The 17,774-nt window shown below is 37.6% G+C and overlaps 1 protein-coding gene across 1 annotated transcript in view; it reads left to right on the top strand.

The window, feature by feature from the left end:
* The window catches only part of KLHL1 (kelch like family member 1), a 445,797-nt gene that overhangs the window by 305,482 nt on the left and 122,541 nt on the right, over positions 1 to 17,774 (top strand). The window contains exon 6 of the mRNA XM_037895040.2: positions 8,693 to 8,879. Within this exon, the coding sequence (XP_037750968.1) occupies positions 8,693 to 8,879 (187 nt within the window). The remainder of the gene's footprint in view (positions 1 to 8,692; positions 8,880 to 17,774) is intronic.

Raw genomic sequence — 17,774 nt, 5'->3', positions numbered from 1 at the left:
ATTTACATTCCAAGCATATTTTCATAAAGTATATGGAGTGCAATGTCACACATTGTATTGTATTTTCCTAATAAAATTTTTATATATTTGAATGATACAAAAGTAGGATGATCAGAAAAAAATGAATATCCTTTGTAAAATCTGGGGGTTTTTTTGGTAAAAATTGGTTTAAACTGAAAATGAAGGGGCTTACCTATAAACCACAAGTGAGTCCCAGAGCTAGTGAGTCCTGTCCGCACCATCACATGCAACCCTGTCATACAGTTGTCCTAATATATTTGTCCATCTCTCTCTTAAAACTAAGTAAGTCATTTGCCCCCGCAACTAGTATTGGTAGGCTGTTCCAGAACCTCACGTCTGATGGTTAGAAATCTTCTAATTTCTAACCTGAATTTATTCATGACCAGTTTATATCTATTGTTTCATGTGCCAAAATTGTCCTTTAGCTAAAATAGTTCTTCACCGTCCCTGGTATATTCCTCCTAATGTATTTATAGAGAAAAATCATATCTCCTCTCAGCCTTCCTTTTGCAAGACTAAACAAGCCGATCTCTTTCAGTCCCCTCTCATAATCAGTCATTCTAGTAGTTCTTGTCTGCATCTGTTCCAGTTTATATTCATGTTTTTTGAACATGGGTGACCAGAATTGTACACAGTATTTCAAATGAGATCTTACCAATATCTTGTACAATGGGCATCAATACTTCTCTATTGGAAATGTGTTGTCTAATACATACTAGGATCCCATTTGCCTTTTTCATATCCACATCACATTGGTGCCTCATAGTCTCCTGTGATCAACTCACACACCCAGGTCTCTCTTCCTCTGTCTCATCCAACTCATTCTACTGATTAGCAATGCTGGAAAACCTACTCGCTTTCTGTTTTAATATCTTTTGGTCTGCTTTTATATCGATAAAGCACTTTACTATATACATTTTTGAAAGCAGTATCTCCTCTGTCCATCCCATGGAAATAAATACATAATAAATAATAATAATAATAAAAAAGTAAAATAGATGGTAAAGAAGATGATGATCCTCTTACTACAAGCCAAGAGGAAAGAGAGAAAGGACAAACCTCAATAGTTCTTAAAGTTATTGCGGATATGAACTTTTAAGATGCTCAAATAACATGACAATGAGGATAAATATTGTAAGTAGATGATTGACTCATAGATGTATAGGAAGTGTTGTGGTTGGGATTTTATCTACATAACATACCTAAAGACAAGGCAGACATGTGGAGAAAGAAGTGATACACCAAATCCTATAAATAAGATTTTTCTATATTAAGACAGCTAATTCCATATTTGGATGCTCAAGTCAGCACTTACTTAAGTACCCAGGTGGTTGTTGTAGTGCAGATCCTAGCACCAAAAATGTAAAATTTGATATCTTATATTAAGTGACCAGATTTGAAAATTGGACTCCTATACAGTTGTGATATGCTTTTTTCTATTACCCAGCACAAGATATATTTGTTATGATGTGTCTATCATTTTTAAGATGGAAAAAATTTGATATTAATTATAGTAGACCTTAATAAATCATTAAAAATTAAAGTAACCTAATATAGCTATCTCAGATTTCATATGGAGGAAAAAGTTGAGAGGCTGGTTTATTTAAATTTGTTGTGGTTCATTTCTGGTAAGTGAAAAGGGGTGGGGGAAGTTTGGTCTAGTTGTTCTGATTGGATAATAAAGCATTTAGCAAGAGCAGACATTTTTCTTTTTAACTGCTGTCTTAGTGAGTAATTACTGCAGTTTACAGTCTATGACAGAGTCATTCTGAAAGTTTTATATGGTTTTAAAGCTCCAACATCATTTTTATCAAAATGAAATGCACAGAATCTCTAAAGCAGTAACCTCCTAACTTGATATACTACAGAAATATATTATCTCCTTTAGTGTTAACGAATAGAAGAACCATTCATTCTTTTAAAGGCCAAATTTGCTTCTATTTTACATCATGGTTTTATTTCAGAAGTATGAGCACCAATAGGTCCCATGCACTTCATTTGGAGTGGGTGGTGTTCAGCACTTATAAAAATCAAATCCTATGGTAACATAAAAAAACCACATTACTGAATGAGACCAACATCCATCTAGTCCAACATCCATCTTACAGTTACAAAACTCCGCATAATGGATAACTCTGGAATAACTTGCCTATTAGGGAAGCCTCTTTTTAATCCTCTTCAATTTATAGTTGACTTACACCCTGAAATAGTAGGGGTATGTGTGCGTGTAATACCCTAGCTAATGTAATAATAGATGGCCCTCAGTTTCTATATAATTTTCAAATTCGGTTTTGAGTCCAGCTGTTCTGAATACAGTACTGTGTAATTAAAACAGTATTTCCTCTGATCTGTTTTAAATGTGCTGTCTTTCAATTCATTTAATGTCCCCTTGTTCTTGTATTTTAGAGAGGTTAAACAGGACCACCAGTTTAGCAATGAGGGCTTCAGAGTACTCTGCACTTTCAAAAAATCAGATCACTCCTGGATTTTGGTACCTAATATTAGGTATCCTTAGCAAAAATACAAAGGATACTTTGGTGCATAGCTTCTACTGAATGAATCCTTTATAAGATGCACTCTTGTTAATTCCTTTATTGAATTTAATACAAAAGGGCTAACAGAATTGACTTACAGTATGGAAAGTTACTTGAAGAACTAAATATGTTTTACTTGATTAAATTGCTAGTGTAACTGTCTAGAAGTATTTGAGCATATGGAGATCATCGTGGATATGCAGCTGAACCTGAGCCCCCACTGTGATGCTGTGGCCAAAAGAACTAATGCAATCCTGGGATGCATAAACAAGGGGATCTTGAGTAGGATTTGTGAGGTTATTTTACCTCTGAGTTTGGCACTGGTATGACTGTTGCTGGAATACTCTGTTCAGTTCTGGTGCCCACGATTCAAAAAGGATGTTGATAAATTAGAGAGGGTGCAGAGAAGAGCCACAACAATGATTAAATGATTAGAAAACGTGCCTTATTCTGATTGACTCAAAGAGCTCAATTTATTTAGTTTAACAAAGAGAAGGTTAAAGGGTGACTTGATTACAGTGTCTAAGTATCTACCTGGGAAACACATATTTAATAATGGCATTTTCAATCTAACAGAGAAAAATATAACACAATCCAGTGACTGGATGTTGAAGCTAGACAAATTCAGATGAAAAATAAGTCATACATTTTTAACCGTGAGAGTAATTAACCTTTGGGGGGGGGGAAATTACCAAATGATCATGGTGGATTCTCCATCACTGACATCGTTTAAATCAAGATTGAATGTTCTTCTAAAAGATTTCCTCTAAGAATTATTTTGGGGCAGTTCTATGGCCTGTGTTTTACAGGAGGTTGGATTAGATTATCACAATGATCTCCTTCTGGTCTTGGAATCAGTGAATCATCTTAGTGTTCAGTATTTGTGGAACTGCTAGCACTTTGGGGTCCTCATCTGTGACTGGGGCTCCTAGGTGCTACTTCCATACAAATAAATAATAATAATAATTAGAAGAATGTAAATACCCTGAAGGAAAGGGAATTGTGTAGGGAGGTACAAGAGGATGAACTGAAGAGTAGCAGGATGAAACTCAAAGAAAAATGTCCTGAACATCAGGGAAATAATGAATACCTGAGAGTATTTAGTACTAAACTGGTATCCATGAGAGCTGGTTGAAGCCACAATAAGGGAGTTATTTTTGATTAGAAAGAGTACACCACACATAATATACTGTAAGGAAAACCCTGCTCTATTTGGCATATGACCAAGATGACCTTTATTTATCCCCAGTTTCTCTTTCTCTGTTATCTGACAACATTTATAGTCTTCATGTAAAGCACCATGCTCACCTATTGCAATATATAAATAATGATCATAGTACCAAAATGGTTGAACTGAGGAACCATGACTCTTGAAAGTTGGTAGATGTACTTTTCTGCACGTTACTATTGATACTCAGAAGCATCAGGTATCAAAGCACGTGCTTGTTATTCCAAATTGCCTTTTGACCTATTTTCCTTTCAGATTTTCTCTCCTTATTTAAAAGCTCCTATTTAAAAATAGCATTCCTTATTATAATTCTTTATTAGCTGGCCTTCCAGAGTGAAAACTTAAGGATGTTCACAATTTACAGCAAAACTGCTCACTGCATGTTCTCCCCTAACATTAGAATTCATAAATGTTTTAACTATGAAACCCTTGAATAGCTTGGACTTAAATATATCATTGATCTCCTGTCATCAACCTTCCATTCTGCCCTTTCCATTTTCCATATTCAAACTTACTTATTATTCCTCAGATACAAACTGAGGCTCTGATTCAGGAAAGCAAGTGCTTAAATCATATTGAAGTTAATGAGATTTCAGCAGGTGCTTAAAATTTAAACATGTATTTAAGTGCTTTCCAGAATAGGGGTGGTCTTAAGCATTTACCTAAGTTCTTTTCTGATTCAGGACCTCTGTCAATGCTATTCAAAAGTTTGGGAACCTCTGTTATAGAACAAAGCCCACTATGTATGAGACAGAGCTTGTCTACATTTATGCATCTCTGTTTTCACTTCCCATAATATTAATTCAGTTGAGTATTTAATAATGTTATTGTTGCAGGTGTTTTACTATACTTTCAAATGTAAAACATATTATTCTAAGTAGTGGTATATTTCAAACAAAATAATTAAAATCTCCATATTTTTAGAATATTTGATAAGACAGTACACCAATGAATAAGGTCTTTTAAAAGATTGTATGCCTCCTGTAAAATGATGGCATTAGAAAGAGCAGAGAATAGAGGAAAAAAATGAATAAGAAAACTGATTTAAGGGAAACTTACCAGGATAAGCACTTGGTTTTGGAATCTTTAGTACATTATGTACTTCAGTAACTAGTATATATAGCACCTTTTATCAGAAAATGTCAAAGCATTTTTTTTTTAAAGGAAGGTCAGATTTGGGGTTTAAACATTTGTATAGTGCTTTTCTATTTTAGAATTTTTTTGTATCCATTGAGAAATATATTGTGGAATATAAATACCTTTACAAAAAGAAAAAAAAGCCAAATGTATGAATAGTTCTAAACAGCTATTTTATCACAATTTTACACAGTAAATCCTGTGAAAAAATAAGGAAACTTAATAACAAAATAAATCTGGCCCTAATTATAGGCCCAATATGACTCTCGTTGCTCAGAGCAGGTATAGATGGTGGTAAAAATCTCAATGGCTTGTTCACAATGCAGCGTGTTCCCACTGGTGGATCTGCACTGCTTCTACAGCAATACTGGGAGACTTTCAGAAAAAAATCTTTTCATATAAGACCATTTCAATCAATGGAAAAATTTTCATTGTCTTTTAGGGAGAGTACAATCAACCCTTATCTGAGAACTAGATTCAGGAGGTTAGATATGAATCATAGAAGATTAGGGCTGGAAGAGATCTCAGGAGGTCATCTAGTCCAACCTCCTGCTCAAAACAGGACCAACCCCAACTAAATCATCCCAGCCAGGGCTTAAAAACCTCTAAGGATGGAGATTCCACCACCTCCCTAGGCAACCTATTCCAGTGCTTCACCACTCTCCTAGTGAAATAGTTTTTCCTAATATCCAACCTAAACCTCCCCCACTGTAACTTGAGACCATTGCTCCTTGTTCTGTCATCTGCCACCATGGAGAACAGCCAAGCTCCATCCTCTTTGGAACCCCCCTTTCAAGTAGTTGAAGGTTGCTATCAAATCCCCCCTCACACTTCTCTTCTGCAGACTAAATAAGTCCAGTTCCCTCAACCTCTCCTCATAAGTCATGTGCCCCAGCCCCCTAATCATTTTCATTGCCCTCTGCTGGACTCTCTCCAATTTGTCCACATCCTTTCTGTAGGGGGCCCAAAACTGGATCATAACAGAATCATGGAGGCAGATTTTCACCTGACAGTTTTTTTTATTTACATGAGCTGAGGATCTGCCCCTGGAAATGGAATCTCTCCCAAACTCTCTTCCCAGACTCTCCAATTATAAATTATCTGACTCCCTCTTATGTTTTAAAAAGGGTGTACAAATAGATTTTCACTGATTTTGGTAGGAAAGAAACTCTTCTGCTCTGTTTATTAAAAGGGAGAGAAATTAAGTTTGCATTCACCTGATTACTCCAGCTTCCTTTTGCAGTTTATGTTGCTTTTTCTGAAGTTCAAAGAAAGACATGCATCCTGTGTCCTTTTTTCCCCCTCTCATTTCCTCTGAGTTCTGACCTTTTGATTTTCCCATTCTTTTAAAATTATCATCTTCCACAAAATAGCTTACTGTTCCTGCTTGCATAAATACTTTTGTTACCCAGAGCTCTTTTTACATACTTGATCCATTGTTTCTAACCAATTTTAGTAGTCTGTTCTCCCTAAATTACTAGCTTTTAACATTGATATACTGATATGTTTCTGTTACTCTTTGAGAGGGCATAAAGAAGACAAGAGGAAAGTGGCTATGATATACAACATATATAATACTCAACTTTAAAAAAAAGTTTTTTACATATCAAGCAGGATATTTGTGGGTCAAAAGGGAGTGATTTGATACAGCCCCAGGAGCTTGCTATATGTAAAAATAAAACATACATTAGTAATGAGTGTATGTAGTGAGGTTTTCCTTTCCTAATTCTCATTCATTGAGTGACATTGTCAATAGATGGAAACATAAAATGAATTCCAAAGATTTAGTAGTTTGTTACCTTCTCTGTCACCATATACGAATTGTACAGGGTTACAACACTTCTAATTGTTGTAAGTTTGTAACCGGTCCAAACGGTCAAAACTTACACTTAGTACAACTGCTTAGTAAAATTACATTAGTTCAGATATTTAGAAATAGGTACCTAAATGGTGCCTACAAAATCCATCCACACAAACAGTAATATGCAAACACCAAGTAAATATAGGGTAAACCTGGTGTGACAAAGCTCTGTCTTTGTCTCCATGGGTCCCACATTTCCTCACAGATTTCACTAGCCTCAGAGGCTCACTGTGACCCTCCACATAACCCTTCTCTCTCTAGGGAAAAGGGTCACAGTCTACTGAGCCATTTTCATCATAAGCCAGCAAAGGAGGTGAGGAGAAGCTATCCTCCCTTGCAGTTTCTGTTATCTCCCAGTCTCAGTGATTAAACAGGGGGTGCAAAGGGGAAACACAGGCCCACCCTCTACTCTAGGCTCCAGCCCAGGGACCCTAATAGTATCAGCTATGGTAGCTGACCTTTTAGAAACACGACACATACAATTCCCTGTGCTACTTCCCCACAGCAGCCCCCACTTCCTCAAGGTCCACTTTACCTTACCTCAGGGTCTCCTTCCTTGTGCCTGATATGGTATGTACTGCACAGTCTCTCCAACAGCACAACTTCCTCCCACAGCTCCTGACATCCACACCCACCTGACTAGCACGGGGGAGGCTTTTAACTAGTTTCAGCCAGCCCCTGATTGGCTTCAGGTGTCCCAATAAACCAATCTCCCTGCCTTCTGGAAAGTTCTTAATTGGCCCCAGGTGTCTTAATTGACCTGGAGCAGCTGCCATTTAACTTATCCTGGTACCAGGGATTTGTTTAGCCTGGAGCTAATATATCTATCTCCCACTGCTTTTCTATAGCCATCTGGCCTTGCCCCATCACACTGGATTATCCAAATTTCAGATTTCTAAGCTTATGTTTCTATTCCCTAAATCTGAGTTTTTATAGGAATCAATTTTCCTTTGTCTTATTCTCCAATAATAAGAGGTTTATGTGTTTAGATTTTCAAGTAACTGGATTTTATCTGTGTTTACTTGTGTTTACTTGTATTCTCAATTAACTATTTTTTCTTCTTCTACTGCATCTTTTGGTTCTGAGATAATCATGGTGAAAGACACCTCAGAGAAAACTAAAACAGACAACAGATATTTCAAGTGTTCAACTCAATGTCTCCCCTTCTAAAAATTTACAGATCCTACCATACTATAATTTCTTTTTAAATTTACTTACTGATTTGGGCAACCTAGTTCATCAGGCACCCATATCGCATGAATCTTGATTACAACTCCTGTGCCAGTTTCAAGAGATGCAGTCATTTTATTACTGTAAATTTAGCAGAAAGTGGCATAAGTGTTCATCTACGTCTGCAGTGTTAAATCAGATTGCTACTAACATACGCAGCTGAAGCAGAAATAATCCAGAAAAGCCATGAGAAACTCTCAAATGAATAGCTAAATAATGTATTTGAAAACAATTAGCGTACATCTCTGTAAACCACTTTGTGGAATACTATAGAAAGTTAACAAAGAACTCTGACCAATGAGTATATTTGTGATCATTTAAATATGAATGTTTTTTACCTATAATGGGAGCCATTAAAAATCAACATTTATCCAGTTACCATGCTGTGGTGTACAAAAGTATTTCCTAAAATTCTGAATAGTAAATACCTCCCATATTTCATATACTGTGGGGAAGTAATTATTCTAAATGTGTTTTCATGATCCACACAGCGTTGCCCATTTTTTGTACGAAAGGTTTTGAAATGAATAAGCTTGACAGAATCTTGCCTGCAACAAGATGATATATTTAGTGTTACTTTTGTAATCAATATTGTTAATTTCCTGGTGTCTTTCCCTTTGCATAGTACTATTTATCCAGGAATACTGTATCATTATTGATTCATGATTGTGTCATTCACAGATATTGGCTGACCTAGAAAATCATGCACTTTTTAAGGATGACTTGGAATGTCAGAAGCTAATTCTGGAAGCTATGAAATACCATCTTTTACCGGAAAGAAGAACTCTAATGCAAAGTCCAAGGACTAAACCTAGAAAATCTACAGTTGGAACACTGTATGCTGTTGGAGGAATGGACAACAACAAAGGTATTAGCTTATTGTTTGTTTCTTTTTTCTTTAAACAGGTTATGCTTTGCAGCTGTGACTATATTTTGTCTGATGGCAAATAATGAAATAATTTTCTATTCAAAAGTTTTGGGGGTCTAATCCAACGAGAAGTAACTTTGCAGGCTATTGGCTTATAGAAATTCCACTAGTTTTCAGAGGCAAAATGTAACTATCAGATAGGGATATCCCCTCTCTAACAGATGTAAAATGACTCATTCCCAAGAACTGAGTCTTGAAATGCACCTAACTTTATGCTAATAAATATCACATAAGGTCTGGGAAATGATGTTTGGGATTCCACTGAGTATTCTTTGAGAATTCCTTGCCCTAACACCCTCAAGATGGGTTCCTCCCTTTTTAAAAGGTACCACTTACAAATCTTTATTTTCTATTTTTCAATTATGGGGCTAAGAAAATGTTATCACCATTTTTACAATGCTCCATTTTTATTACGATAAAATTACTTGTTAATTGAAAAAAAATTGAAGTTATAAGGATTATATTTGCCAGGAATCATTTCATTTAAAGTGGAGAAATTAGAAAGCAACGGAAACTGGAGCAGCCTTTGCGGTGAACATTTTAAGAATATTACTTTTGTATCTTTAAAATTGGTAAAGGAATCAAAGTGATTTAATTATTTTGAAACCAAGGAAATCATTGTACTAAAATGGTGTTACAGAGCCTTATAATGAGACTTTATAATGAGACAGGCTTTCCTTGCATTTCTAAAGGCTCACTAACAACAAACCTACAGTATCCTCCTGTCAAGGTTCCTTCCCCACTCTGAACTCTAGGGTACAGATGAGGGGACCTGCATCAAAAACCCCCTAAGCTTATTTTTACCAGCTCTGGCCCCCAAGCAAAGACAAAAAAAACCTCTAACTGCTTTCAACTTAAAACCTGTTTTCCAGCAGCCCAAAGGGAAAAAAAAATGTCCTTTTTTAAAATCTGTGCTTCTGGTTCAAAAAACCTCAAATTGATCTCAAAATGATTTCAAGTTTTAATCCCACCGCTCTGCCACCATGTCAAGGTTCCTTCCCCACTCTGAACTGTAGGGTATAGATGAGGGGACCTGCATGAAAACCCCCCTAAGCTTATTTTTACCAGCTTAGGTTAAAACTTCCCCAAGGTACAAACCATTTTACCTTTTGTCCCTGGACTTTAAAAATAAGCTTAGCGGGTTTTTCATGCAGGTCCCCCCATCTGTACCCTAGAGTTCAGAGTGGGGAAGGAACCTTGACACCTCCACTTTCATGCCAGCCTTTAGGCTGAAGATCGTATTTTCAAACGTCAGTTCTAGTATGAAAAGTATTGACTTACAACCAATAAAGAAAAGATAAAATATATGTCTTTCACAGTTCACATCTAAACTTTTGGAATGTACATTCACAGTCACAAGTGTATATAATGTGAATAAGACCATTCCTTACATACTGATAAGTCACACTTCCATGGGATTGTATGATAAAATGAATCATACATTATGGCTACTGGTATTCTGTATAGCACTTGAATTTTTTCTGTAAAACCCTTGAAGTGTCCAGATTTTTTTAAATAGCTGCACAGCTTCTAATTCAATTGAGTTTATTTTAGTCATATGTAACCTTTCTCCAGTCTTATGTAACCCTGTCAGAAGCAACAAGAGTCAGATTCAGTATCTAGGGGTTCTTCTTAAAATTACAAAACAAAAATGGCTTGAGCTCCCACTCAAAAATCTGGAAAAAGTAAATATCTCCCCTCCGTGCCTCTAATAGGCAGTACTTCCCCACTCACACATCCTGAGTATGTATATAACAAAAAGAAAAGGTTTGTTAAGAGGAGAGGGAGCACAGCATTAATTTCAGAAAACAGCGACAATGACTCAAAAGTAAGGAGACAATAAGTAACATTCCTTCCCCACAGTATCTTGGCAGTCCTTTGCCTCAGTTTCCCACCTGCAGTGTGAAAGTCCAATAGATGAATGTCCCTGTAACATGCCACTTCCCCTTTTCTTCTGCTGTCCCTCACTCCTGTTGTCCAAGATCAGCAAAGCCCCAGAGTCCAGCAGTGCATTTAGGTAGGTTCACCTCCAGCTCCACATCCAGGTGGTGGTGTTGGTGGTGTTTGGACAAGTGATGCCTCTGCCACTGCTCACTACTGCCTCTTCTCACCACCACCTCCACTGCTGCTCTGCTGTGTCATTGGTCAAGTCCAGTCCAGTTTGGTTCTACAGCACCATGACCACCTAGGTATTAGTAATCACAGATGTAGGATTTGCTGGGTATGGGGCACCTTTGATGCTGATTCTGTGTCTCTTACCATATTGCAATTAGGTGCAATGCCATGTTCTGAGGTTTTACTACCTTACTACTAGTTCTTAGTGATTTCAGCTCTTAGTGATTTCACTGAGTAATGGGAAGCCTCACTGTTGGTGTCCCCTCTGTGTTATCTTTCACTGGAACACTGTATCCACACCAGGCCTAAGGCTCAGCTCCCTAGACAAACATAGCAGTGATTTCAGCTCTGGTGATCTCTGAGAAGGGACAAAAGGTCTCAACTGAGTCTAATCAGTTCTGTCTTTAAATACTGGAGTGAGAGGGTCAAATAGCATCTAGAACTCCTAAAACAGAATCCTCACCATGCACTTGGAACACCTGTTCCCACGTCCTCTGACTTTCACTTTGCTACTCCACACTTAGCAAGTGACATTTCAGATTAGGTTGACTCCTCAAGTAGGGCATATTAAGTACAGTTCTGTTGCATCACAGCATGGGGAGTAGATGGCCAGCCCTCTGTGGAGGGCATCACAGCATGGGGAGTAGATGGCCAGCCCTCTGTGGAGAAAGAGGTGGTTAGGGACTATTTAGAAAAGCTGGACGTGCACAAGTCCATGGGGCCGGACGAGTTGCATCCGAGAGTGCTAAAGGAATTGGCGGCTGTGATTGCAGAGCCATTGGCCATTATCTTTGAAAACTTGTGGTGAATGGGGGAAGTCCAAGATGACTGGAAAAAGGCTAATGTAGTGCCAATCTTTAAAAAAGGGAAGAAGGAGGATCCTGGGAACTACAGGCCAGTCAGCCTCACCTCAGTCCCCGGAAAAATCATGGAGCAGGTCCTCAAAGAATCTGAAGCACTTACGTGAGAGGAAAGTGATCAGGAACAGTCAGCATGGATTCACCAAGGGAAGGTCATGCCTGACTAATCTAATCACCTTCTATGATGAGATTACTGGTTCTGTGGATGAAGGGAAAGCAGTGGATGTATTGTTTCTTGACTTTAGCAAAGCTTTTGACACGGTCTCCCACAGTATTCTTGTCAGCAAGTTAAAGAAGTATGGGCTGGATGAATGCACTATAAGGTGGGTAGAAAGTTGGCTAGATTGTCGGGCTCAACGGGTAGTGATCAATGGCTCCATGTCTAGTTGGCAGCCGGTGTCAAGTGGAGTGCCCCAGGGGTCGGTCCTGGGGCCGGTTTTGTTCAATATCTTCATAAATGATCTGGAAGATGGTGTGGATTGCACTCTCAGCAAATTTGCGGATGATATTAAACTAGGAGGAGTGGTAGATATGCTGGAGGGCAGGGATAAGATACAGAGGGACCTAGACAAATTGGAGGATTGGGCCAAAAGAAATCTGATGAGGTTCAGTAAGGATAAGTGCAGGGTCCTGCACTTAGGACGGAAGAACCCAATGCACCGCTACAGACTAGGGACCGAATGGCTAGGCAGCAGTTCTGCGGAAAAGGACCTAGGGGTAACAGTGGACGAGAAGCTGGATATGAGTCAGCAGTGTGCCCTTGTTGCCAAGAAGGCCAATGGCATTTTGGGATGTATAAGTAGGGGCATTGCCAGCAGATCGAGGGACGTGATCGTTCCCCTCTATTCGACATTGGTGAGGCCTCATCTGGAGTACTGTGTCCAGTTTTGGGCCCCACACTACAAGAAGGATGTGGATAAATTGGAGAGAGTCCAGCGAAGGGCAACAAAAATGATTAGGGGTCTGGAACACATGACTTATGAGGAGAGGCTGAGGGAACTGGGATTGTTTAGTCTGCAGAAGAGAAGAATGAGAGGGGATTTGATAGCTGCTTTCAACTACCTGAGAGGTGGTTCCAGAGAGGATGGTTCTAGACTATTCTCAGTGGTAGAAGAGGACAGGACAAGGAGTAATGGTCTCAAGTTGCAGTGGAGGAGGTTTAGGTTGGATATTAGGAAAAACTTTTTCACTAGGAGGGTGGTGAAACACTGGAATGCGTTACCTAGGGAGGTGGTAGAATCTCCTTCCTTAGAAGTTTTTAAGGTCAGGCTTGACAAAGCCCTGGCTGGGATGATTTAATTGGGGATTGGTCCTGCTTTGAGCAGGGGGTTGGACTAGATGACCTCCTGAGATCCCTTCCAACCCTGATATTCTATGATTCTATGCCCTGTAGTCATGCAATAAGGATTGCAATATTGCATTACCCCTGCAGCCAAGACAAGTGAATTTTAACCCAAAACAATCAAAGTTGATCAACCCGGCAAAGCAGTTCTATTGATCACCTTAGCAAAGTAGTCCATGCAAATATGGTTTATAGAGCCCTTCACAGATACAAAATTTTATCCTCATCCGATCCGTGATCTGCAGACATCGTCCACGGATATGAAGCAGATATCTGCAGATTTGCTGGGCTCTAGATATACAATCTGGATCTGCATCCATCCGTGATCTACAAACATGGTCCCTGGATATTTGTGGATATGAAGCAGATATCCACAGATTTGTGGGGCTCTAATTGCTCCTGAGGTCTTTTCCCCCAATTTGTCAATAGATGACAGGAGACAGCTCATTCAGACCACTGGCTTTCACATTTGGAAAAACATACACACAAAACAATTTTGCCCCTATATATAAAAGTACCATCAATAAAGTGCAGATTCATAGACTATGAGTTCGCAATGGATTAGAGTTAATCTGGAAAATTTTTAATATTAAAGCACTGTTGCTAATGAAGCTTGAGAACTTAAAATGGGCCAGACATGTACAAAGGATATTGTAGGTTTTGATCAAACAGGGGCAACTATGTGAAAAAACATGAGGGAGGGTGGGAGAAGAAAGGGACTGAAAATATCAGAGTCATGTAAGTGTATTAAAGAGTATATTGAAAAGACAGTAAAAAAGCTCAGGAGAGATGTCCTTCTTATCTACCCTGGATATACCTATGTTTGCCCATGTATTTAAGAAAGTTGACATTGAATAACATAAACACCTATATGTAGCTGTCAGCTATTGATTTGCATTATAAACTTTTCCTTCAGAGAAGCTAGAGAATATAGAAGCTTGACACATGTTTACAAGTCACAAATTCTTTGAATCCTAATTTCATTCTCCCCTTGAAATGTGTTTCTGAAAATTACGAATTTGGTAGTAGGAAATCAGAGGCAGCTTGAAATGATCTTTTGAAACTCAATCTCTAATTAGGTATTACAAGGTTTGCTTTGATTGTGTGTGTGTGTGTGTGTGTGTATATATATATAAAGGAACTGCATGATGTAAATCCACAGCAAATTTACTATGTTGCATATTGATAGTTTCCCATAACAAGTGTTTTTCTGGGCAATTCAGAATGTATGTTGATTTTTTGTCATGTGACATTTAAGGTATAACCTGTGCCCGCTTAGCTGTCATAGTGCTTGTTGAAGATTTTCTCACTGCTGGAAACTTATCTAATTCTTAGAGCTTGGCTATAAATAACTATTTGGTGTGGTGGGGATGGCATGAAGCCCAAATAAGGTACAACTGAGTATCTGTTGGTTTGCTGTACAAACCTGTTTTGTGTTTATGACAACATAAAAGAACATTCAGAAAAAGGTGGAAAAGAGTGGAAGTGGTATCAAGGCATGTAAATGTGAGAGAAGGTTGTGTGTTTTGAACATTTGCTGTGAATTCATAAAGTGACTCTTAACCTTTCATCCGTATGATGATGCTATCAATGTATTTTCACCCATCAAAAGTTTATGTGTGGAAGTCATACGATCTTTTCTTCCACTTTCCTCATGAAAGTACTTGAATAGAATATGCACTGCTTGTTCACAAAGATGTACGTTACAATACCAGCTGTTGTTTTCCTCCAGGAATGAAACTCTTAAGTGGAAGAATTAGATGTGCTAAGCAAGTTAGCAATTCAGTAGCTTGCGCATAAGGAAGGAGGTTGATGCTAGATATTATGAAATTATTTTAAGGTTACGTAGTACATCATATAACAATAGAGTAGTGTGATAAGACAACTTTATTTTGAAATCTCTGCTGCAATTATTTTCTTCCTCATAAGAACAGAACATTAAACCCTATCAGCAAGTTACTGGTATCGTGACTTAAACAATAAATCAGTATTCCTACAGCATAGAAATAGCTTTACAAAATCAATAGGAGCAAATGTATTGTATTGTAAATGTTTAGCTCTCTATAGTGTACAAAATTTTTATTTTCTCACAATCTAAATCTAAAATAAAGATTTTTTTCAGGTTTCAATGAAAAGCCCATATACATGTATGGAATTGAGAAGCAATAGTTTGTCTTTGAAGGAAATTCAGTATCACTGGGCACATCAATGGAATCAAAGAAAGCAAATTGGATCTTAGGGACATGAATAGGACCAAATTTCATACACCTTAGCCACAAATAGATCCATTGCCTTGTGTGAGTCAGGCTTGCAAGATTAGGGCTCATTATTGTCTAGGTTCATGTGAACAGGAGATGCAAGATTGAAATAAATAGGTCTGAGTATAAGAGGTAGCATGTGTCTCTTTAGAAGAATGAAAATATTGACTTCTTATAGAGGTCTTGGAATCCCAAATGCAGAACAATACTTATATGATATATTATGTCAGATAGTATATTGTGAGATTATTATGGGGAAAATATCTTTGCCGAGTAAAAGGAGATACTATAAATAATTGAATAGTGTTATAGAAGAAGCAGAATACTTATTGATCAATCATCAAGTTTCCTAACGTACCTCACTTGTTTCAGTAGGTAGACTACCAAGGGACTCTGCTAAGCCACAGGAAAAAAAAAAAGTAATACTGTCAAAGGAATTGTGATTGAAATGCATAGATATATAAAACTCTTGCAACTAAGGTTTGGGGTTAGCTCAATCTTTAGTGAATCACAGTCTTGAAGTGAACACAAGGAAAGACAAACTTTAAAATAACTCAATCAAGAAACACTCCTACAAAGATCAGACAGGTTAATAATGGAGAGAGAGAGAAAAGTTGATCTACTGAAACAATGATTTTGAATTTATCTATTCACTTAAACTGGTGATCAAACATATCAAAACTATAAATAGAATTACTTTTTGATGGGCAAGCATATAAAATGCATTACCAGTGTGCATCAACCTAAGCTAGAAAAAAAGAGTTTTTCCATTACTAACTGTATCAGACAAATATAAAAGTCTTTGGTATCAAGTCTGAAGATACCAAACAGAGAAACTTTATGCTTTTAGGCTGAAATCCTGAGGTCCTCAATCACTTTGTACTCAGATCTTACTTAGCAAATTCCCACAGGCAGTATTCTGCCTTTTCTATCACACTTTTAAATTATTAATCCCTTTTCATTTTAAGGTATATTTTCCTCTGAAATAATGTTACAGTTGTATTATCTGGCATGACATCATAAGGATTTTATCATGCTCTGAGATTTCAAGTTCTTTAAAAAGGCAGTGTTTTGAATTTTTCTATATATGAAACACATACTATACTTTTCATTCAGACCTTACTTATTTTGACCTTATAACCTTTTTTTTTTTGTACCCATATAGACGAGCTTTGTAAATTATTCTGCAACAAATATTGGTCATACTACTCCTGGTAGTCCTTTTGAAGTCTGCTGGGACTGCTTGTCTAACTACAGTTTCTTGTCTGCAGGACTGGATCTTATGTCCTTTTGTGTCCTCCTTCTGAATTGCCTGATAAGATCAGACCTTGAAAATCTATTTCCTTTATATTTATTTCAGTTGGAGTTTGCCTGAAAAAAATGTATAAGGACCCCCAAGATCTTGTTCATAGTGATCATTACAAACCACTTCGTCATCACATACAGAAAACAGTTTTGATGGATAATCATCATTTCCCATAATTTGAAGTGTTTTGCTATCACAAAGGAAAATTCTAGCTCTTCATCGTAACTCTTCTTTATTTCACATTTTTTGTTGAAAATGCAGAGGATGCAGTCATTAAGTCAGGTACTTGTAAAAGCCTACATTGGTGGATATCTTGTATGTAAAATTTGAATGTATAGTGCTTATATTAACATAATATGCTTATAGTGAAGCCTGTCCTAAGGACCATATCAAGTAGGCATATCCTTTCTTAAGCTACCAGTTTTAAAATATCTTTAACGTTTCCAGCACAATTTAGTTCAAACTCTAGTTACAGACCACTTCTCCAATGTGACCTCCTATTTTTGGCCTTTATAGAAAGACAGACTTTCACTGTTGTCAGGGTTCCCTCCCCACTCTGAACTCTAGGGTACAGATGTGGGGACCCGCATGAAAAAACGCCTAAGCTTATTTTTACCAGCTTAGGTTAAAAACTTTCCCAAGGCACAAATTTTGCCTTGTCATTGAACAGTATGCTGCCACCACCAACTGATTTAGACAAAGAACAGGGAAAGGACCACTTGGAGTTTCTATTTCGCCAAAATATCCCCTCAAGCCCTTACACCCCCTTTCCTGGGGAGGCTTGAGAATAAACAAGATGAGCACAAACCAGTCTTGGATTTTAAGACCCAAAAAACCCAATCAGATTCTTAAAAAAACAGAACTTTATTAGAAGAACAAAAAAAGATAAGAGAACAACTCTGTAAGATCAGAATGGAAGATAATCTTACAAGCAGTCAGATTCAAACATAGAGA

The sequence above is a fragment of the Chelonia mydas genome, chromosome 1 (assembly GCF_015237465.2).
Source record: "Chelonia mydas isolate rCheMyd1 chromosome 1, rCheMyd1.pri.v2, whole genome shotgun sequence".
NCBI lineage: Eukaryota > Metazoa > Chordata > Testudines > Cheloniidae > Chelonia > Chelonia mydas.
Note: the sequence above shows the minus strand (reverse complement) of the source record. Positions and strands in the feature narration are given on the sequence as shown.